The 25,522-nt window shown below is 36.3% G+C and overlaps 1 protein-coding gene across 8 annotated transcripts in view; it reads right to left on the reverse strand.

Moving 5' to 3' along the window:
• The window catches only part of diaph2 (diaphanous-related formin 2), a 1,278,655-nt gene that overhangs the window by 577,076 nt on the left and 676,057 nt on the right, over positions 1-25,522 (reverse strand). For all 8 annotated transcript variants that reach the window (XM_039766010.1, XM_039766009.1, XM_039766012.1 and 5 more), the window contains 2 exons: positions 19,395-19,487; positions 1,747-1,841 (listed from right to left, as the gene is read on the reverse strand). In XM_039766010.1, coding sequence (XP_039621944.1) covers positions 1,747-1,841; positions 19,395-19,487 — 188 coding nt within the window. The remainder of the gene's footprint in view (positions 1-1,746; positions 1,842-19,394; positions 19,488-25,522) is intronic.

Below are 25,522 nucleotides of genomic sequence, written 5' to 3' on the forward strand. Positions count from 1 at the left end.
CAGAAGGACAAATATGAACTACCATTTGTTTAGGATGTTAGTGGAATCCTGACGAACTTGAAGAAAAAACAACACTGACAAAGGGAGAATGTGCAAACTCAAGACAAATAGTGACAAAGAGCAGGATTTATAGTATTGAGACAGCAATGTGTCACCTTAATATGCAGAAGTAATCAAATTGAATTAAACAGATATACTGTATTCATATTAAAGATTTACTATTTGCCAACTAATTATTAACTAATTTCCATACTGCCAAAATTTAAAAAAGAAAAAGAAAATGAAGCTTTACTTCATGGACTGGCATTTCATTCAATGTTAGTATTTTGATTAAATGGAAGCAAATAAATCACATCCTAAAAAGACTAATATTTGCAGAAAGACCCACAGATGAAGGCATTAAAGGCAAGACAAAGGCAAAGTCTTACAAGGTGGCAGGGTCAAAACCAGAAAGTCAAAAGGTTTGATCATCATAAAACACAAAATGTTCTGAAAAGAAAGGAAGTCAAAATTCTGCCTGCCTTTAAATAACCACAAATCACTCATGAAGTCAGATTGTTTTTAAATCCAAAATCTTGGATGCTGAATGCAGTGCGCCATCATCTTAAAAAAACTGCCAGAGGATGAGGTCACAAAGGTGACATGGCAGCAACAGAGGTCATACCTTCTCCAAATGTTTGTGCCCAGAAAAAACAAAACAGCATACTTGATAACAAAAACCAAAAAATGTGAAAACAACATTAGCTATAATGAAACAAAATCTAAAGGACAAAATAAAAGAACCGAGTTCAGGATGAGAGAAAATGAATGTAAAGACAACATTCAAAATACAATAAACTATAAACCTACAAATTCATAATAGTTAACTCCTGCCTCTTAGCCTTAGGTGTCAGGATACACCCTGGGCTCAGAAACCCTGAAAAGACTCAAAAATGCATAAATGGATAAAAGTTGTTATTTGATGTGAACAGAAATTCAACAAGCAGTTATTTATGTGTAATTGAAAAAAAAAATTAATTACACTTTGCAGTGCCTTTAAATAATGGTTGAGCCAAAGACTAATGTTCATAAAAGTTAAAATAACTGACACTTATTTTCTGTGCATTATTTACAATGACCTAGTAAGGGATAAGAAGGAATATACAGTAGTATCTACAACTTGCTCTCCAGAGTGCACTTCAAAAGAACAAGCATTAAACTTTTGGGCCCTTTGCTTACCAAAACACATTCAGTGCCTGTTTCATTCATAGGCAGACAGAGCACACACGCGCACGCGCACACACACACACACACACACGCACGCACACACACACACTCACACTGAGCTGGGTAAATTTGCTAAGCAAAGATAAATAAGAGGTAATAAATTAACAACTCATACTGTTAGCTAAAGCCAACTTTATGACACCCACTTGCTGTACACTTTTCCAATCTCAAACAGCCTACTCTGTTTGCAATTAACATTTCCCAGAGAAAAAAAAATAAATAATAAAAAAAAAATGTTCTTAAGTGAGAAGGGGAAAAAATAAAGCTAATGTGACTAAGCCTTGTTTTTGGACTTGCCAAGTGATGTTTCTCAATGCTTAGTGTTGCCAAATGATTTCAAGTCCCATTTGTTTCTGAAAGGCTGCAGGGCTTCATCACACTTAGTGGAAACTTTGACCTTCTAGAGCGAAAGGTTTATAATTTACTCTCTCGCCACCAGTATCATTTACTACAGCACAGCCCTCCTACAAAGTCTCTTACCTGGATTAGTGATTCACTGAGCCTCTCCTCATCAACCTCCAGAATGATATTTCTGATCTCTTCATAAGGCATCCGGAAAGAACCCAGAAAAATGGCTAGAATTAATAACAATAACAAGGTATAATTTTAATGTCACATTTTACAGTGTTTTTGATTCAGAAAAAAAACCAGCAAGAATAGATTAAAGAAAATAATTTTTCTTCTTGTTGTAAACACTAAAGTATATATTTATTTTAATAAAAATAGAACATTCAGCAATATATTAAAAACATAATTCTTGTTAGTTATGCATGCAATTAAATAATAATAAAAAAACCCAGCCATGTAAACAAATTACGTGCAAGCCTTTTTAATTAGTACATCATCTTATTTTTTTAAACTTCAGTGGCCAATGTGCAAGGAGGCACTTTAAACTAAACATAACTGGAGCAATGGGGCTATTTTTTCTAGTTGATGAACAAGGATGGTGTCAGAGGGACTTTATGATCAACCTCAGGTGTAAATGACACAATGATGTAAATGTAACCAAGCACACTGAAAGAATAACAACAACGGTGACTAAATGTTTAGTATGCTGCATGTACTGAACTCTCATTTTGCTACAGTTTATATTGTTGTGAATTTTAGCAGATGCTTATGATATTAGCCCACTGTAAGGGTAGCCAAAAACTGTGATTCTGCCGTCTTACTAATCACCATGAACTATTCCATAAGTTTACTTGTCTCCTTAATTATTTTTTTCAGCTTTCTTTCATCATCAACTGGCCATATGACAATGAGAATTTACATTGGAATGAATTGATTGTTGACATTGACATTGGTTTTAGTTTGTTAACCTTGATATGCGAGTCAATGTACGCAAATGTGGCAAAGTTTTCTATTTTACCCTTAAAGGATTACCTGAGCTTGTATTCAGTGAAGAGAATTAAACAAAAGCAAGTTACATTGAATTCAGACTTCATGTACATCTTGCTCCTTCAATTTAAAAAAAAAAATCAACATACAGTATTCAATTTGCTTTTTATATTTGTCTTCTTCTTCTTCTTTCGGCTGCTCCCATTAGGTGTTGCCACAGTGCAGTTAAATTAATCTGAATTTTACCATCTTTTATGCATGTTTATTATTTTAAACTGAAGGCAATGCAGGAAGGTGAAAAGAATTTATTCATGAAGACTAGGACGCGTCGACCCCTGCCCACTTTGTTTGCCAATCCCTTCCCTCCTCAAAGGTGCTATGCGCCGTTGTGAAAAGGGGGGCTGAATGCACACCAGGGAGAAGCAGCCACTACTCCGAAACCCCTCTGAAACGGTGATACAATCGGAAACAAATGCAGTCGACCCTTGACATACGACCGGCTTGACATGCGAACAACTTGATTTACGACCAAAATTTGTGTTTTGATTTACGATCAACATCTTGCATTACGACCCGAATGCGGTCACGTGTATCCGCTTGTGCGATTGTAAACAAACAGCCGAGCGTTCGTAAGCGTCAGTCGGAGCCCAGATACATGTGTTTGTGGACGTAATTTCGGTCAGTGCAGTGATTTATCTATATATATAATTCACTAAGACCATGGCAAGCAAGACGCATAATTGCTAAGGAAGGAAAAGAAAGTAACGAAGGTAAAGAAAGCGATTATTAAGGGATGTTAGCTAGCGGGCTGGCGTGGCACATGATGATGTATTCAGGCTGAGTCAACACCAGCTTGCTTTGGAGTGTATTATAACAGCAGTTCACAACATGGCCAGCTTTGAACTGAGTGCTTGACTACTGTCATTATTAACTTGAGAAACAGCGATCACAATCGAAACGAAAAAGGAAATTGTGCGGAAATATGAGAGTGGCATTCGTGACCGATCTCGCTAATATGTACAGCATGTCGAAATCCACTATCTCAACAATTTTACAAAGAAAAGATGTGCATAAAGAGTCTCCTTCTAAACAATAACCACCTTCCGTTTCATTCTCCTCCTCCTCCCTTCCTGCAGCCCAAAGATGTCAAATTAAATGGTGAGTACAGTATGAAATTGTTGTTTCTGGTAGGCTAGGCACTTTTTATAACTTTTTGGGTAGTACATTAGAAAAATTATTGGTGTTTCGGTAAATTATGCGCATTATACAACCCGTTTTTATTATGAAAAGGTTTAGTAAGTGTTGCTGTGGGAGGTTCAGAGAGCATTATGGATATTTCCATTATTTCTTATATGAAAAATAGTCTTGACTTACAACCAACTTGAGTTACAACCAGCCCTTGCGAATGAATTGAGTTCGTAAGTCAAGGGTCCACTGTAAATGTTTTTTTTTTTTACCTCCTGTTTGCTCGATCAGCTGCTGGCTTGCTGCTGCTGCTATGCCACGTGATCAGCATTTCATGTGGCGCTTTGAACATTTAAAAGCCTGCACAGCACCTGTCCTTTTGTCTCACTGCCTTGTCTCTAATCCTCAAACACTATTCGATCTCTTTTCGCTGTTCTGTTATTTCACTGAGTAATATTTTCCGTTTGTTTGTGCTAATGTGATGTTTACTCTCCTTTTTTTGAGACTTTCAAATTTTCCTACTTTCAATATCTCTAACCTGCTCTGCATGTGTATCACGGGACTTGCTTCCAAAGGTTGTATGACGTGACTTGTCCGTCTCACGGGACGTGAAAGTGTCTCTCTGTCTCTCTTCAAAAGATCTCTCTTCTAAAGATCACGTCTCCTCGAAGGAAAAATGTCTTTTATAATAGAGAGATTATAATAGGAAAGCTATAAATCAGCTATACTGGCATCAAAAGCATACTTCATTGCACCTGAATAATACTGAAAGTAGAAAATAAAATATATTATTCATTTCCTGCATTTAATAGAAGAAATTTTGTAAACATTTTGCAAACTATCTTTCTTATGAACTAAGGATTAAACATTACCAGTGAAGGACTAAAAGGCCTGTCATTAAAGGGAGGGTAACCAAAACGTTTGTTTTATTTAATATTTTTTTGCAAGTCATTTATGAGGATTATCTGTTGGTAAATATGTAAATAAATAATTCCCACAAGTTGCCATACAATGCTGTAATAACAATAATTTTATTCAAGTAATAGTAAACTTTGTGAATTTGTTAGGAAGTGGGGATATAGCGGGTTGGATAATGGATAGATGGATGATCCATGCATTAATTTTTTGTTGCCATTTATTCCAATTCAGGGCTGTGAGGACATTAACCTCAGATGCGTTCCAGTTCTTTGCCAATAGTGGGTCATTGTAGAATTACCAATTAGATTATTACACACATTCTTCGGAATTGGGTGGTGAACCTGAATACTGAACTGGGCTCAACTTCAAATTTAGCCTCCTAGTGCTGTGAGGCACAAGTGCTTACCAGTTGTGCTATCACGCCAGTTACTACAACTGGGGTACCCATTCTAGGCACAACTTTAACACCTTAACAGTTTACAGTACATTTTTCGCTTTTATTAAATGTGATACACATTTACAAGTAAAACTTTCCATAGGACGAACATCAGCATCTTAGTGCAGAAGTAAAGCACTTGGGATATTTTCCTTCCTTGAACCTGTCACATTAATTTATCCTCACACTATGAAATTAACGGGCAGACAGAATTTCACATGTAACGGTGCTTAACTTTCACCTGAGAGTACACAGCTGAAGCATCACATACCAAATATCAGATGGCACAATCTTAACATCTCAGGAAGACCATGAGTCACTCTCCTTCATCTAAGGTCAAGCCATTAAAGAGCAATTGGCCTTAAAAAAATAAGTCCTTTCAAGTGATTTAAAATGCCCTCTGTGCAACCCTCAGGAGAGAGCTACATGTTTACTTACAAGTTCATAATTTAACTCAAAGGGGCTCCTTTGCTAAAAGGTGTGGAAGTAAGACTAAGGTCATGGAATAGGAAAAGAAAAAAAACTTGAATGAAACTTCATAATAAGATGATATAAAGTACTTCAGAAATAATGAACTTTTTCTCCCTTTTCCTATTTTTGAAACACATTAAAAATACATAAAAATCTCCAGAAAGATGACATAGTGGTAAGCACAGTGTAAGTTGGACTGCTTGGACTGAGTTGCTGGGGATGTCAGATTACACAACTGTATCAAGGAATCGCTCCACATCAGCCTCAGAGGGCCTAGAAAAATCATGTCATGTGAAAAGGCCTTTAGACTCTTGTTTGGTCCCTAAATCCAGCAATGAAACACCTTGAATGGCCTTACTAACACTACATCCTTTTAAAACCAATGGACGCTGACACTTACTTCTGCAGGCCACTGGCTTGCTTTGAACATCCATCATTCAAGGTTTCCTTCAAGTGTTTTGCCCTGGCAGTGGTCTCACTCCTCTACCATCCCTTATAAATTTCAGTTTGCCTACATCTGCTCCTTTGGCTCTGATTAATCAGATTACTAGGACATCATATTTTCACTTAAGAAATATAGCAAAACTTGGACCCCTTATAACTTTGCAAGATGCTGAAAAATTAGTTCACGCTTTTGTTTTTATTTAACTAGATTACTGTAATGCATTCCTCTCAGGACTACCCAAAAAAGACGTCAATCGATTGTAACTAGTGCAGAAACTAGCTAGGAAAAGAAAAGCAGAGCATGTCTCTCCAGTTTTGATGTCACTACATTGGTTACCTGTGCCATTTAGAATTTACTTTAAAATACTGCTTATGGTTTACAAAGTCCTAAATAATCTCACTCCATCCTATATTGTGCAATGCAGGTCACCTTACACTCCAAATCATAAGCTTAGATCTTCAAATAAGTGTCTGCTTATAATTCCAAGAGCTAAACTTAAAAGAAGCGGTGAAGCAGCCTTCTGCTGTTATGCACCTAAAATATGGAATAGCTTACCGATAGAATTTCACCAGGCTAATACACTTTAAAAAACTGCTAAAAACCCACTATTTTAATATGGCTTTCTCATAGCTTTAATTTAGTGTAACCCTGATATTCAATAAATGCATTGAATTATCATTTTTCATTCAATCCGTACTAACTCCTACTTTCTCTGCTGTTCTTTTTCCGGTTTTCTGTGGTGGCGATCTGCGCCACCACCACCTAATCAAAGCACCCTGCTGTCCCTACATTGATGGATTAAAGGCCAGAGATCCACATGATCGTCATCATCAAGTTCTTCCATGTGAAGCCTGAAAACCATAAGGACTGACTGAGATCATTTAAGTTTGGTAGAATGCCTAGAGGGGGATGGGTGGTCTTGTGGTCTAATAACCCTCTTTTTTTCTGTCGTTTACGGCCATCAGACCCTACTTCATTCTTTGTTATTTAGTATTGCCTAATATCTATTTTTATATTTTTTTAAATAAACTTTTCATCTTCATCTTGTAAAGCACTTTGCGCTACATCATTTATATGAAAATGTGCTATATAAATAAATGCTGTTATTAGTCAAAGAAACATTGTGCAGGGTTTTTCAAAATTAGTCCAAGCCAGTGGTTCCCAAACTTGGTCCTGGGGACCCCCTGTGGCTGCAGGTTTTTGTTCCAACCAACTTCTGTTTTTCATTGGACTCTTAACCTAATTAATTGAGTCATTATTTTCCAGTTTCTGTGTTTTGGAGTCAATGTAGAAATTACAAAACTAAGTTAGGTAGATTTTTATTAAAGTGTAATAAGCAGTTATATGGGGAATATGTAGTTTTTTTAAAGTTGTAAACAGTATTTTCAACCTGATTTTCATTCTGCTTTCGAAGTGTTCTGATTATTTAATTGATTATTTACTAATTAGCAGGTCTGACACTGAAGTCGTTGCTGCTTTCATCATCCTGGGTGTCTACTGTGGTGGTTGTTAATTGTCACTATTAGGGTTAAAGGAAGGGAGCAAACTACACAGGAAAAGAGGAAAATAATAGGAAAACAATAAAAGAGAGTTAAGCATTTATACTCTTTAGAAAAAAACAGATATTTCTAAATGTCGTATAAATGTAAAATCCATACAGTTGTGTTTTTCTGAATGCAGAATAAGAGAAGAGTAAAAATAGGCCAGCTAATTAAATGAGATCAGCTGTTATCGATTATTATCACCAATTGTGAATCTGGTTGGAACAAAAACCTGCAGCCACAGTGGGTCCCCAGGACTGAGTTTGGGAATCACTGGTCCAAGCAGTGAAACACAAATATTGAAGTCTAAAGATGCCGGCTTTGTATTTATAACTTGATTTCTGACTGGATTTCACTACAGAGCAAAGGACACAATAGTGAAACATCCACTGGATCTTTAATTTAAAACTGTCAGCCAGTATTCTTGAATCTCATACATTAGTGAACAGGTGTTGTTTTAACTTGGGTTAAGGTTAGGGACCTTTAGTTACTATCTGAGTAGCCTTGTGCAGTATTCTGGAAAAAAAAACATCAAGACCAAGCAAAAATAAAAAGAAAATAACAAATAGGCCTTTATTACACAAACACATGAATTAGGGTGGTGCATCAATCTTACTTTTTATATAAAACTATTAACAATATACATAAGGTGCTATATAAAGTAAATGAGGTTTTTAGTACATTACCAAATGATCATACCAATCAGTGCAATAAGAATCAGCACAGTATATGGACATGATAAAGCACTGCAATCAAAAATAGCAGGAGAATGCACATGGCAAGTCAAACTATCTTGAATTTATACTGTGGCTTTTACAGAACTTTTCACTTTTTTGGCCAAACAAATTTTAAAGTATCAATAGTGCTCCTCCAAACATTAAAACACATTTCCCTTTAGAGAAGCTCCTGGACATAGCCCCCATATAGTTTAAAATACCCCTGGCAATAACTAATCATCTAAAGCACGTCTTTTGGTGACATCTCACAAATTCTCACCAAATTGTAAAGACTACAATTACAGTAAAAACAAACAATTGTTGTCATAAATCCACTGGAAAATTGCTCTTAAGAGCCACAAACATTGTTTAGCAGCCAGTGCTAAGTGGACACCCACTGTTAACCCATCCGGCCAAGCACTCCCTGCAAGTCACTAACTGTAGCCCTTTGGATTACAAACAAGCTTTTTCATCTCAATGAGCAATTAAAGGAGACTCCCGGATTCAGTGTACAGCCTTAGTCTGGCTCTCTCCCAGCTCGGCACTCCCAGGAAAGCCTGAACTACTAAACTGAACTTCACACCCACTTGCTCAAAGAATAATATATCTTTCCTTGGCCTACCACTTTTAAAGATACTCTTGTTTTGAAACAGAAAATCACAATATGGGGACTGTCGACATCTTCTGGGCTGGATATCATAACACACCTAAATAGTGAGTCATCACCAACTGAATTTGGAATTAAAGAGCCTCCTTCTCCACATCTATATGGTTTATTCTACATAGAGCCTGGACCTCAGAGGGACAAAAAGGCAAAACCTTTAAAAGCTGCATCTGAGAGTAACTGGCAGACGTGTATGATCTGTGAGTTACAGAATGGTGTTGGTTTCTCTTATTGTACATTAGTATGTTCTCACATCCACTGACATTTTTTGTTCATCTCATTTCAGAAAGAGATTAGTTTATATTTTTGGGGAAAAAAGAAGCTAACAGATTTTTAGAGAATTAGTCATATTTTGCGCAACCTGTGGTGCTAAAGGAGATTAATCTGCTCATTTACTTCTGAAATTTGTTAGCTTTTCCCTTAACTTTTTGTTTTTTGTGCTGTAATCACGGCAGGGGGACACCCACAGACATCAATTGCATTTTTAACCTCTTTGCATTTCAAACAGAAATATAATTAAGTTATTTAATAGCTGAAACTTTAAAAATATTACATTTTTTGAAATCTGATTTTTTTCTACTTCCTGCCTGGCTAATGCAACTGTTATTCTATATGACATTCTTAAATATACTTTAGACAGAGTCATAACAATAAAAACATATATGCTCTTGGCATTTTTTCAAAGAGCATAATAACATTTTTTGTGATTAAATGAACTCTGGACAGCAAATCAGTCTTTATTTAACTTGGCGAACTTCATTCCAATGGGGTTTGGGAAAAGACAGCTATAATTTCCAATAAAAACAGAACAAAATAACGATACTATTAAGACATGCAGCTGTAGACCAGACTAGGCCACAAGAGACAAAACCCGCCCTAACCAAGATGCCTTGATTTAATTTGGTACTAAAGCCTGATTTATTTTCCTCATTAGCTCATCCAAATTAACTAAGCCTTTGGATGAAATTACTTAGAGTGAAGGCTTTTACATTCATTGTTTCAGCAGAGGAACTCTCCACCCCCTCACCAAAGCAGACAAAGAAAATCTGCTTTTACAGCAAATCCTTCTTAAACTGTAAAAAATTGGGCAATGATATTTCATATTAAGTGGTTGTGTTTCAAAGAGCCAAAGCCACACACAGGCAGCTTTAGGGTCTAAGATGATAGTCCCATCTGTCTTGTCTTATGCAAAGAAAATGCATGAATGACTAGCTGACCTCTTACTGTAACTGCATATAGCATATGATCAGCTCAAATAAAGCATATGCTTATTTATATTAACAAATAAAACAGTCTTTAAAGTGTTCTTTTTTCATGTCATGTTTGCTAGTCAGAAAGCAAGTAAAGATAGACTGATGTCAGATACTATATGCAAACAGAAAGTTGCTGCAATGCAAGCAAACTTTGTTACAGCAAATTTCAGAACTTTTGACAGATACTAAAAGGCAAAAGATACAGCCATTTTGTGTAGAACACTAGAAAACTGTTCAACAAGAACGGGGCATCCAGCCCCACCAATCCTATACACCTAACTCCGCCAAAACAACGCTAAGTCAAGTTCTGAATGTTCCTAAAATCCAACTGTGCACCACACTACTTGGTAATTTATTCCATGAGTCCATAGATCTCAATGTGAGGAAGAAAAAAAATAAAAACAAACTCCTAATGTTTGTTCAAAATATATCTTTAAACAGTTCACGACTTTAACTCCATGTTCTTCAAGAACTCTTTTTAAAGTAAAAGTTCTGAATGTACTAATTCCTTTCATAATTTTAAACTCTTTACTCATGTCTCCTCTTAATCTCTGTTTGCTTAAAGTGAAAAGGTTCTGCTCCTTCAGTCTTTCCTCACAGTTCATCCCCTGCTGTCCTGGAATCAGACTAGTCGTTCAGCTCTGGATTTTTTCTAGCACTGCTATGTCCCTTTTTAGCAGTCTGGAATACCTGAATACAATACTCTACATATGGCCTCAGGAGTGCACTATAACGCTTAAAATAACCTCCTTTGACTTATGCTCTACACATTGTGCTATAAAACAGAACATTCTGCTGGCCTTCTTAACAGCTTCTGAATACAGGTTGGAAGTTGACACAGACAAGTCCACTGCAACTCCCATTGCATATACTGACCTAACATTTTTACCTCCCATGTGCAATACTTTACATTTACTTACATTAAATTTCATCTTGCACAAATCTACCAATGTATGCTCTCCAAGTCCCTCTGCAGTGATGCAACAGATTCTGGATTATCTGAGAATTTTCCCAGTTTAGTATCATTTGCAAATTTAACCAGGTTGTTGTTCATATACCTATCGAGATCATTTATTTACCGTATATTAAAAATAGCAGTAGCACCTAGCACTGACCACTGACACCACTCTTAACACCATGCAATTCTGAAAAGGTTCCTTGAACCATCACCCTCTGCTTTCTGTGTTTTAGAGAATTTTTGACCCATCTACTCACACAGTTTGATGCCCAACCTCTCAGGTTGGACCTTATGAAATGTTTTCTGAAAATCAGAATAAATATCATATGCACCTCTCTGATCGTATCTTTTTGTTGCCACCTCACAGAATTCCTGCATATTAGAGAAACATGACCTTCCCTGGAACCCATGCTGACTGCTCCCTAAAACACCTGTTCTTGCCATGTGTTACTCAGTCTTCTCCTTAAGAATCCCTTCCATTAATTTTCCTGTGGTGCATGTTAAGGTTATTGACCTATGGGTCCTTGGATCTGAACAATCACCCTTTTTATACCGTTAAATAATATTTGCTATTTCCTAGCCATTAGACATTTCCCCAGTGTGCAGTGACTTTGTAAAAATATGCATCAAGGGTTTATATATGTACTCTCTAACCTCTTTAAGTACTTGAAGATATAAATTGTTGGCTCCTGGTGATTTGTTACATTTCAGCCTATTTAATCTAAGCATTATTTCTCCCTTTATAATTTCCAAATCACTCCTCCTTAGTAGTTGCTGTTGCTGGTGGGAGGCTATCCACTTCTTTACATGTGAAAACCTCAGAAGGATGCATGTTTAGATCATTTGCCACTTCACTATCTGTATATTTTGATCCGCCATTATGATTCCTGATACAATTCACCTCTTCCTTGACTGTTCTATTACTACTAAAATACTTAAAGAATCTTTTTGGGGTCATCGTTTGCTTTACCTGAAATATGCCTCTCTAACTGTCAACTAACTTGTTAGCTTCCCTAATACCCTTCTTAATGGTTGACCTCATATGTTGTAGGGTTAGCACTGAAGGTATTAGTCCTGCACACCTTATTCAGCTGTTTATTTCCTTTGCAGGTTCTGCTTCACCTCATTATTAACCCTCTGGGATGGGGTGGCGGGTGATCTATAAAAAATCTCCTAAAGTAAAGTGTCTATCCCAAATGCTTTCCAGACAAATGCAGATGTCCTCACTAAGATGTGAAGCTTGTTCCAGCTGAAGAAGGCATGTGTTCTGTTTGATATAAATGGCAACAACCCCAGTGTACCTATTGTAAGATCAAACATTTCTGTAGTCTAAGACAGGAATTAGTCCTTGAACGAGCTTCAGTCCACCAACAGTCACTCTCATTCACTATGAATGACTTTAAATTCATCCACTAATCTAACAGATATGTACATTCAGATGTGGGAGAAAACTGAAGTGCATAGAATAAAAGCCAAGAGAATACAAGGAAATGAGGCAGACTCTACCAGACAGCAAGTACTTGATACCGTTTCAGGGTGGTCTTTAACCTCCAACATATCATAATAACTTTTTACTAGCAAAGTTTTGGTGTGGATTAACTGTAGATGTATACACTGTTCTTGTTTTGGCATATATAATGCCATGATTTGGAGGTTTCTGTCATTTCAGTTTTCATTGATTTCCTGGCTTTGGCTCCTACATATTTTTTTGACTTAATGATTTTTCTCTTCTGTTCTCATGGTATATTTTGTACATTTTTTCATCATGTCAGTATATACCTTGGGCAAAATGGCTATAATTCCATGACTGACTTCAATCAAATTTTTAATGAATTAATTAACTGATTTATTGAAATACATTTATTTTTTTCCCCAATGTACTGAAAGCTTGGGTTTATTATTTAGAAAAGGAAAAAAAGGCATCCTGTGCTCCTACGTATTCCTATAGATAGAGTGAAACAAATAAGACTAAGATCGAACCAACATTAAATAAAAGACCTTTTACTCTTTTTTTAGTCATCAGTACAGTTAGCCCCTTTTTGGCACATTATTTTTTACTTTATAATAATAAAATGATCTCACAACCATCACTACCGCCAATAAAAATGTTAATGATGTATTTAAACCTGTATATAACTGATACCATACAGACAAAACAGTATCGTATTAAATAAGCAAATTTCCACTTTTAATATATCTAGAGAAAGCAAATCATTTCAAACATAATAAGCATCTAATCAATTTATTAATAAGTAAGATACTGATATAATAAGTACTGTACATACCACACTGAACAGAAAAAGTGGATGGAAGATTTGGATAAGAGAATCAAAAATGAAGGTATATCCACTATTAAAAACTGTGACTGGAAGGAATATGTCATGCATGTTGTCGAGTTGCTGATCCTGTGTAACTCAGTATGAGAATTATAGTGCAACAAATTTCAGTAATAACAAAACAAGCAAAATGAATGGACTGTATAATGCTCAGCTAATTCATTATTTGTAAGGTATGCAGGACTTTATTTTCAGTTGAGTAAAACAAAACATGACAACAGATTAAAATGATTATACCTACTTTCTAAAACTATTTCTTTGAATTTCTAGCTAACCTGAAAATGATACATATGGGGTATACCACGTACTCTCAAAAGCAAACAGCGATTATAATTTGGAGTCCTCTGTTCCAAGACATATTCATAAACATTTTAGAACAGCAGTTTTAATCTAATTTCTTCAAGAGCAATTTCCGAGTTTCATTTGCACTCCTACGGAGTACTTATTTTCTTGTTATCGTAATTCAAATGCACATTCTCAATCTTCATCTGTATCAGACAGTTACAAAATTACACCGGTGCAAATTATTAAAAGAAATAACTTTACAGCCTTAAGGTAATATAAAAAACAGAATGCTTCAATGTTCTGCAGGACTAGAAGGCAAATACAATAGCTTTCAGGGGCTTAATATTGTTTGTTTTTTCATTCTTCTGAAATATTCTAAGACAGCAAGAAATGTATCAAGCTGTTGGCAGATACGTGATAATAAGAATTAAGCAAAAAAACATATCCTTTCATTTGAAAAGACAAATGGAGAAAGATATGATTAAAAAGCCTGTATCATGTATAGGACGATGTGGAATAATTATTTCCAAATGTTCCGTGAACAGAACAGTACACAACGCTTGTAACTTTAAGGAGAAACCAACCAAAAACATCAGAATGAGCCAATAGTCCCACCTATTTAGTATTCATGAAGAAATGTAATTAGAGAAAACCGCAACAAGAAACTACAAGGTGTACCTTTCAACATATGCACCTTTTGATGTTTCTAATGATTAGAGCACAAATTGGGTTGCTCAGTGTCCGTTATTCTTAATTTTAAAAAACTCTTTTAAGACTTAGACACTTGCAGGCAGTCAACTGAAAGTTATGGAAGAAGTTAATTTGAGGGTGAAGGGTATTGTTAAAATTCATGAACCTTCACTTGACAACATTACATATGCATGTCTCTAAATAAAAATGGTCTGAAACACTAATGAGAATCACAGTGACAAATAAAGCATGATTATAAATCCATAATGAGGAAGACACTATTCTGGCAGTAATATATGCCAAATAAAAACACTAATAAATAAGTATGCAGTGAACAGGAAAAGGATAAACAAATCAGCCTAAGTAAATAAAGGAACATTGTTAAAAGCACTTTTCATAGACTGCAAATGTACTTCATTTTGATAAATGACTAATGATGTGACTAATATTTTATATTTACATAGCCAACTGAACATGCTGACAGAATTCCCTTCCTTGCACTAGCCGCAGCTGACTGTAACTCTTACACCATTGAAACCCTCTCCTGGAAAAGCATCGAAGAAAAGTGACAGATAATAAATAATAATAACAGCTAAATCATTTTTACAATATACACACAATAATATAAATTACACTCTAACCAAATGGACCTAATTTCTTTGATTCTCTCACTTTTGCTCTAAACACAACCTGCCCAGAAATGTACACAGCAACAATAAAACACAGAGATAGACTTTATCACAAACATTAATATAACTTTGTTGTTTTAAAACCTTTTCTAAAAAAAAACTGGCACAGAGCCAAACTAATCTCATTATGGTCCGAACAAAACACGTGGTTGTGTCTATTTTGCTAAAAAAAAAAAAATGACAAACCTGAAAATGACATCAGATACAGTTATGAAACTGATTTATGATTTCTGTCATGTTTTAGCCAGGGCTTCATTCCAGGCTGGGGCTCAAAGTCTTACTTCGTGGATTTTTGGGCCATTCATTTATGATACTCTTGCATTTGTTGATTATATGCATTATTTCGATACTGTCTTTAAGCTGCCTGTGTTATATTCCATGTGTTTTGTGGGTGGTCCCTCAAGAGGTAGGGCCTCCTGCAAATCCCCACCAGGAACTGCCCTCCGACATATAAATCCAGAGGATCATCCACAGATCCTGGTGATTCAGTTTGAACATGCCAGGGAGAGGGAGAGCGCACTTGTGGGTGTGTGTGTTTTTTATCTACTGAGACCTGTTTGATTTGAATTGTCTTGTATCGTGGGCAATTCCATCCATCCATCCATTTTCCAAACCGCTGAATCCGGACACAGGGTCACGGGGGTCTGCTGGAGCCAATCCCAGCCAACACAGGGCACAAGGCAGGAACCAATCCCGGGCAGGGTGCCAACCCACCGCAGGACACACACAAGCACAACCACAAACCAAGCACACAAAAAGCACACACCTAACCTGCATGTCTTTGGACTGTGGGAGGAAACTGAAGCACCCGGATGAAACCCACGCAGACACGGGGAGGACATGCAAACTCCACGCAGGGAGGACCCGGGAAGCGAACCCGGGTCTCCTAACTGCAAGGCAGCAGCGCTACCACTGCGCCACCGTGCCGATGGTCAATTCTATTTTCACTTATTGTAAAGCATGCATCTTTTATTTTATAAATATTCAGTGCTTCCCATTATTACTTGCAGGGGTTTGATGGTTAAATTCCCCTCTAATGGGCATTTTTAGAACTGCTTTGGGAAAGTATTGGGATTTACATGCTTTGGGTATATACAAATAAAACAGATTACATGCCATCTCCTTCAATCATTGTAAAGACAAACACAATTTTTTGCATTGTATTACTGTAGATGCCAACAATGGCTACAGAAGGAAAAAACAAGACTCAGATATGATTTTTCGTTTTCTTTTTTTCTTTTTGCATAGATTCCAATTATTCTGTCTCAATTATACAAAAACCCTGAAACAGATAGCCTTGACCTTATTTAATGCCCTTTATGTTTCTAAGTTCATAAATGCTCTTGAGTAATGGACCCTTCAGAGTGCATACTTTTAAATGGTCTCAGAAACAGAAAGTTGCTTTTGCACAAAAACTAAAAAATCTCATTAAAAAAGTAAAAATCTCTGATTAATAAAACTTGCATCTATAGTAAAAACAGTAGCACAGTACAGAGTATAAAATGCATTTAAAGCTTTAAGTTTGTACTTCTTTGCCAACTGTGTATTATTTTACCCGCCATGGAATACAGATCTTGATTAGTTTAGTAATTGTTTGCATTTTTTACATATTTATATAATTATTTATTTTTTCCTTGCTAACATTAAAACTAAGCAAATAAAAATTGGTCTATTACTTTTCTGTTATGAACAAATATTCTGTGCTTAACAGTTATTTTTGCTATCTTCATGTATACAGTATGTACATATTGCAATTTGTTTGATTTGTTGACTGCTCTGTGTGTGTATTAGAAGAAAAATTTCATAGTGATTGTGACTTTAGTGTTGGTTGTAGCTTCTATGCAATTAGGATAACAATATACTGAAAACTTTAAAAATATGTTTTATGAAGTAGAATATTGTTTTTAGGTACACAGAAAACCTCATTAATAATAATCGTAAAATTAAACTGTTGTGTATTGTAATTATTATCAGGCAACCGTTGGTCTCATGAGAACATGGCTAATGTGCACAGGGATGTGACAAAGGATCATGAAGTGCTGATGGCGTAGAGCTTGGAGTGGTTGTAGAGTCCAGTTTGTGTAGTTGCAGTCCCTCTGGCTATAGTTACACAAAAAGTTATTGCTGTCTGAGTATGTTCCATGGATTACTCTTCACTGTGCTCTTTTTTCTGCTGCAGTTTTGGTCTCTCTTTTGCTGTCTCCTCTCTGGATCTGTCTTCAGTGAACGCAGTTACTTGCACATTCCTCCCAGCTCCTGATGTCACTACCAATGGACTTTATGTCACATTTGTAGATGTTCTTATAGTGGAGGTGGGAGCAAACCTGTGCTTTGGTGCCAGCAGCCAGCTTACCGTACAAGAGAACCTTAGGGACCATTCAATGAGGCATCTGGTAAACATGGCCAATGCAGAGAAGTTGGCACTGCATCAGCAGGGTGTAAAGACAGGGGATCCTGGCATGTGTAATGACATTCTCATTCATCACATTGTCCTGTCAGCAGTTGTCAAGAATGAGCCTGAGGTTGTCCTACCATTAGCAACCAAAGAGAAAATTACTAATCAGCCCAAAGCCAAACTGACCAATCAGATTGAACAAGTAACCAAATAAAACTAACCAATCAGACCAATGCCAAACTAATCAATCAGATTGCTTAGAGGTGTGTGCATGAGTGGGCCCTGTGATGGACCGACACCCTGCCCTTCTGTTTCCTGCCTTGCACCCCATACTCCAGCCCACTGCGACTCTCAATTGGATTTAGCAGATTTGTGTTATATTACCTTAACTCATCCCCAGGTTCAAAACCTAGCTTTGTCTGTGTCTGGCAGAGTAAATCACACAAGACACATTTTAAATAAAAAAAAAAAAAGATTAGACAAGTGTCACGATTTCCTAAATTACTTCAATATGATTTATGAGCTTGTTTAATTTTTTCACAGCAGAAGAAAAAAGGTCTTACAATAAACATAACAAAACTACAGTATCTTATCTCTTTTTATAATGGACCCAGTAAAGTAGCACCTATTATAAAAAGTTATACAGTAAATATTCACAGTATATATGAACTGTCAGTATTATATATATATATATATATATATATATATATATATAGTGACAGACAGCTGGGCACCAGTGGCACCTCAGATTCCTGTAGGGCCCCATGGGAGTTGCAGCTTGGCACAGCCGTGTTGGGTTCCGTGGGGGCTGTCAGATAGAGCTGCAGAACTCTACTTTGGGTTTCCACCACACCTGAGAGTACTTCTAGATAATGCTGATGAGCCACCTGAAGTGCCCTCAGATGCAGCATAAAAGGAGCTGCCTGCCACTACTCGACAGCCAGAGTCGGGGGGACGACGAAGCTTGCCAGAAGAGGAGTGAAGGCGAAGGAGAAAAGAAAGGGAAAGACCTTGCTGTGTGCTGCTTATTTGTTTTTATTGTACCTGTGTTGAGATGGTGCAAACAAAGAGAAAAGCATTTCCCCCTTTAAAAATGAAAAATTGTGTGTTGTGCTACACTTGTGCTGGGTGTCTGTTGTATCAGGGAGCTGGAATGAACAAATGTTAAAATGCTTGTATCACATTCCTAAATGCCTAATAATGAGATTAATAATTTGAACACTCAGCACAAAAGTAAGATGCATTTTAATTATGACATAAACTGGTTGTGTGCATGCAGTGACTGGTGTTAATGTCAGGCAAAATCCTAATTATTCAAAGACGAACAGTGCTAAATGAAACTTTATGAAGCCTGAGTAACAATTGTTGCACAAGGTAAAGCTTTCATTTCCAGTGTTTCTTTTTCATGTTTTCGCCCTGAAATATGCTTATATTTTCATTCTGAACTGTGTCTTTTGTTCAATGATCGCTTCTTATAATGTGTTTTACAGTGACAAGGCACTTCATTAAATCTGGACAAACCATCTATAAAAACTACAGATTTAAAGCACATTGCACAGACATAAGCATTGATAATTTCATTGCTTTACTTCCAATCAAGTAGGGATTAAAAAATAACAAACAGAATTTGCACACTCCATAGAGGCACTGAATGTGCTGGTAATTGAACTTAGGTCCCTAATGCAATTAAGCTGAAACAGTAAGGTTGTGCCCCAGTTTACGGACACTAAATTTAAAGTTTATGAAGGTATACTGCAGGTGGAAGCACTTTAATCAATCCATTAAGTATGAAGTAAGAAAGCTAAACTTACAAAGGTTTTGAGCTGTTTTGGCATCCAGTATTCGTAGCTCCTTCACCTTTTTCTTTACTCTGTTATCATCAGTCTCATCCAAAACCTTCCTCACTGTAATGAAAAAGAAAATGTAAAATTAGCATTTAGACAGTTCTTTAACTGAGGACAACATTTACTTTTATACTGGGTGACAAGATGTTTAAATCAGCTAGTGGAAATGTTCAATTTTTTTTTACATTAAAACACTTTTAAACTTTCTTATAGAACATTACGTGTTTATTTATTTATTGGATGAACTTGTCAACTTATGCACAATGTGAGTCCCATCTTCAGATCATTGCTGTAAATAAAAACACACTGAATTGTATTTCTGTATTTGAGCCCAAATGAACTGCACATGCCTGTTTCAATCATTGCCAAAAATGTAATAGCTTTCTTTATGAATTAATGAAAAAATACGTTGATCAGAACACTAGCACTTGAAATGCCATTACCGTAAAACGTGATTCACCAACAAAGAGAACTGAGTATCATATGTTGCAAACTTGAGACACAACTCTTAGTTAAATACAAAAATGCAAATATCACAGAAAGAAGAGACATGACAATGCAAGTGAACCTCGGACTTGTATAGCGCAAGAACCATGCACTTCATGGTATTACCACCTTCACTGTATTAGGCAGAAAGCAATTCAGAGATTGTCATCAGAGATTCTATGTCACATTGTTCCTTCACCTACACGGCAACAACAAACAAATTTAAATCTAATATCTGGCTGCAAATCACAGCTTCATTTATTCCCAAGTGAAACGCCATCTGGTTTATGGTCAGCAGAGATCTAAGTGGCTATTTTTAGGTACAGAAATTGCATTATAAAATATCCACATTACCACACAATATAATGAAAACTAATTTTCTATATTAAAGTGTACAAACATAAACATGAAAATGGATATTGTGTTGAGTGTCATTTTGATTAAAGAAAGTTATTCCGCACATACGGTATATAATGACACATAATCATTATGCTTTCTGATAATTAAATGCTCTGGTGGTTCCCATATGAAGGGGTCACCTCCTTCTGAATGTCTAACATGGATCTGGGTGGAGAGTCAGTAAAATACAATCAGTTACTGTATAGCCTTCACCTAGTACTCAATTCTAATACATTTATCATGGTACTGTGTATTGTTCCATTTGCATACTATACAGTATAGTATTATATACTTAACTATCTAGTTATGAACAAGCAGCATATACTGTGTATGTGTATACATATTTATACATATATTTTTTATTTTTTGGGAAATAGTTGGGTCTTATAGTATGAAACTAAAAACCTTTTCTATGCAGAATATGTTGCAAGGCAAAGTGTGCATGTTGCTACACAATCACCCAAAAAATGACAAAATACAGTGAATCACACTTCTTCTTCTTCCAGCTGCTCCTGTCATCTTCTTCCATATCTTTCTGTCCTCTGCATCTTGTTCTGTTACACCCATCACCTGCATGTCTTCTCTCACCACATCCATAAACCTTCTCTTAGGCCTTCCTCTTCTCCTTTTGCTTGGCAGCTCTATCATTAGAATCCTTCTCCCAATATACTCAGCATCTCTCCTCTGCACAAGTCCAAACCAACACAATCTCGCCTCTCTGACTTTGTCTCCCAATCTTCCAACTTGAGCCGACCCTCTAATGTACTAATTTATATTTTAACATCATCATGAGCATAATATGCATGAAATAGAAATATTTCACATATTACCCACTTTAATGAAAGACAGCAGTGCCAAAAATATGGTGTGGTTTTTACTACACAGATCACCAAGAAGATGGAGAAAAGAAAAGATGATGAATTTGGTGTACCATACGCGGGAACATACAGAAAAGTCAGCTGAAAGAGCAAACATCAGAATAACAGCTTGCCTTCTGCCTGCTCTGTGATCCCTGCTCACACAGTTTTGTGCTGTGTACCACACTCTAACAGGAGGTTTTTCATCCTCTTTACTTTCTTCCCTAGCCTCGCTCTGTGTTTGGTGTCAGTCACTAATAAATAATGTTTTGGTTGCCTGTCTTATTTTCTTCATCAGTCCATTCAAAACAATAAATGCCAGGAGTCTCTCTTTTCTGTTCTGATACCCTTGCATGCTGCCCTTCCAGTACACCCACCACACAACCAGTAAAGAATCCATTTGCAAAGCCCTTCCCCTGCACTGGCATGCAAATGAGTATTATAAGAGCTAAAACTTGCTTCTGTCTCTGCCCAGGCGTTTACTGGGCTCTGTCCCTGTCTATGCCCTGTGCTTTTCTCTATTAAAAAATGAGACAGAATCCTGCCATCTGCTACCTGAAGGTTCGTCATTCTCCTTTCAGCTCACTCTTGCCTCACTCTTCCTCACACAGGGCCAGGATTAAACAAATACTGCAGAGTCACCAGACCGTTATGGTTAGAGAAGTCCTACATATCCACCCAGGCTTCAGCTCTCTCTTCTCCATACTGCTGCTCCTGACTGTTTCCACTCCAGTGTATCAGGCACAATATAAAGCAGAGTATAAACATGTTAATCTGTGACAAAACAAACTACATATTCATGTCAACACTTGCAGTAGTGGGATTAAGCTGCCATCCCAACATAGTAAAACTGTGCTTTCAAGCTGCAGCTGGACTGCCTGCCTACCGCAAATGCTGCTCTAAATCATAGTTTGCTGATTTTTCTGCCACCAATGCAGTTTACTGACTGTGTAGTTTTTATTGTATTTATCAGTTGAATTGAATTTGTAACAAGTGTCTTTGTTAATATTGGCCAAAGGTGCTGTCAATACCACTGCTGCGCTTTCTTTTTCTCACGCCATTAGGTTTTTAGCTTTGATGTCTGTGTGCTAAACCTACATTAATAAGGAAAGTCAACTATAGTACTTTAGAATATAAAAACATATAGCCTACTAATTTAAAAAAAACAAGTAATACCTGGGAGTCAATCTAAAAAAGCAAGATTTGTATTTAATATATGGCATTACTTTATTTTAGGACATGGAAAAAGGAAATAACTATCAGATACATAAGCTATATGCTATTAAAAAATTGCTATTTACAAAAAATATTTTTCAGATCCTTAGAACCAATGATTGGAATTTAACAGAAAGAAATTCAGAACAACCAATCACATAAATGAAAAATATTCAATCACTTTACCGCACACGATTTAACTCTGGGATTAGGTGCCATGAGTTGTACAGTTCAGCACTTCCATTGACATAATAATGCTATATTTAATTTAATTGCTATTTTGTTCTCAGTACAGGATTAACAATAAAACAGTGTACACAACTATTTAATCAAAACAATCACGTAAGATATTATTTATGACATTGAGAAGGTAAGTCCAAAAAGGTGAATACATAAGTTGTACTTTAAATAAAGGAACAGATTATTATGAAGGAAGGAATTCCAGAGCTAAAGAGCAGTATAACTAAAAGGCCGACCTCCCATGGAAGATAGGTGATCTGATGGGATAATTAAAAGAAGAAGAGTACAGTGAGTGGGATGGGGTCTAATCTGTGACAAAAACCTTTTAAATAAGCAGCAGCCAGATCATGGAGTACTTTGTATGTGTGGAGAAGAATTTTAAAATCAATACATTATCTAACTAGGAGCCAGTGACATTTGTAAGGAATAGGGCTAATTTGACCAGGAGCCTTAGTTTAACTTGATAAATGTGCAGCAGAATTCTGCATCTATTGCAACTTGTTTATAAATTTAGTTGATATGCAAGACAGGAGAACACTACAATCTAACCTTGAGGTGACAAATGCATGACTTTATGTCTCAGCCTCAGAGCAGTTTGGGAAAGGACAACGTCTTAAAATGTTATGAAAGTTATAAAAGGCTGCACAGGGTGTAGCATTAATGTGAGTTTGCAAAAAGATAATGCTGCCAAAAACAACACCAAGACTCTTGAGAGTGTAAAGGAACAGCTGTGTCATCAATGAAGTTGTGAACATTTCCAAAGTTTAAAAGGACAGCTTTATAGCCTAAAAGGCCATTTTTGGACTTGCCACTATTAAGCAGGAGGACAAGATGTGCCATCCGGATGTCATCAGCATAACAATGAAACTGAATACCACAGTGATGTGTAATGAAACCAAGAAAGAAAAAGTAAGTGATAAGAACCCTGCAGCAGACCATGGGTAATGAGTGAATGCTGAGAAATGCAGTTATTCAGTTGATAAAACTGAAATCTATTAGATCAGTAAAACTGAAATCATGAATAAGTGCGAGATAAATAGTGCCAAATACTAAACTAATATGGAGAAGGATAAGAATACTCGCAGCCTGAAACAGATCATTTGTGACTCTAAAGTTGTTTCAATACTATGCTTAGAATAGAAACCATATTGAAAAGGTTTAAAATGTTTATTAATGTTCATACAGTTCTGTAGAAACACATTTTACAACTTTGGCCAGAAAGGTAAGAATGGAAATAGAACAATAATTGCTAAAACCATTGAGAGTACTACTGGTGTTTTTAATAACAGGGGTAACTGCAGCAATTTTCAAGCAATCAGGATCTACATGAGGCAAAAGGCAAAAATTAATAATAGCAGTGAAAAGGGGATGAGGGAAGGCAAAGGTATATGTTTGAGATATAGATTAATTACATTTACAGATCATATCTGAAATCAAAATATCATTAACTGGAAAGAAATAAAAAAAAAAAAAACAATTGTGACATATAAGGCAGTGCTTATCCAGAGTGGAAGTGAAGGTAGTTGTGTAGTGTAGTGTAGTGCTGATTTGTTGATGAATGGCTTCAATCTTAGATTGGAAACATTTTTAAACAGAACAACAAACTCCGGAAGAGGTAGTAAAAGGAAAATTACAGTGAGACTGAAGGAGTTCATTAAGTATTGAAAAAAGAATTTCAACATTACCTCCATCAGCCCTAATAAAAGTAGAATAATAAGCTAATACGGTATTGCTTCTTTGTATTTAATAAGATGGTCAGCAATCAGGTTAGTTTCTTCTGGACATGCTCTGCAGTTGATGTCCTGCTGCTTTCATAAGACACAGCATAGGTGTGCTATGTTGAAATAAACAGTCTGTGTTTTAACAGGGGCAAGACTACCTAAATGATATGATGAATAATCATTATAAAATGCAATAACTCATTGGAAAGTTTCTTGCTAATAAAGGAACCAAAAACAGATTGTTGAAGATTTTTCAAATTATGAAAAGAAATATCGTGAGCATGCTTTATCTTTGTTAATTGAGTTAAAATAGTGAAAATAACCGCTTTATGATCAGAGGTAGGAAAATCAAGTATAATAAAATTAAAGAGAGCTGAACCTGAGGAGAGCACACCAGATAAAGTGTGTGCCCTTTACAATAAGTAGGGAAAGTAATATGCTGAGTAATGCCATGGCATTCTAGAACAGATAAAATAATCAGCAGAAAAGAACACTGGAGAGTCAGCATGAATATTAAAGTCAACAACAGCTAAAATATTTTGGGAAAGGGCTATTGCTGAAAAAAGCAATGATGACAGTTCTGCATTAAAAAAATAAAATGGTTTGCAAACCAATGCACAATAACATAGTGAGTGACTGTGAGCCTAATAACTGAAAAGAAAAATATTCAAAGGAAAAATGCGAAGCTAAAATAGTGTATTTTAGTTTAAAATCTGTCCTGTACACCACAGTAGTGGCCCGCCACATCTAGATTCACAAAGCTTGGAAACCTATCAAAATACAAGAGGGGTTGCCCGAGGCAGATAAAATTAGCCAGTGGGCTGTTGCCACATTTCAGTTAAACACAATATGTCAAGTTCCTTCTCTTGAATACATGTTTGTATAGGTAAAGCTTTATTATTAAGACATTGAACATTAAGCAAAGCAGCATTAAATTAAGTAATGAAATTGCATATGAGGAAGCTTCCAGGGAGTCCAGAGTGCACCCTCTAACTGAGCTTGTTGATTCGGTGGGCTTCTATTGAAGTGGTGCTACCAGCCCAGCACACCACAGTGTAGAAAATCACACTGGACAGAGTTATAGAAGATGTGGAGGATGTTACTTCCCACATTAAAGGAACACAGTCTCCTAAGGAAAAACAGCGTGCTCTGCCCTTTCTTATATAGTTCCTCTGTG

Source organism: Polypterus senegalus, chromosome 10 (genome assembly GCF_016835505.1).
Source record: "Polypterus senegalus isolate Bchr_013 chromosome 10, ASM1683550v1, whole genome shotgun sequence".
Taxonomy (NCBI): Eukaryota; Metazoa; Chordata; class Cladistia; order Polypteriformes; family Polypteridae; genus Polypterus; species Polypterus senegalus.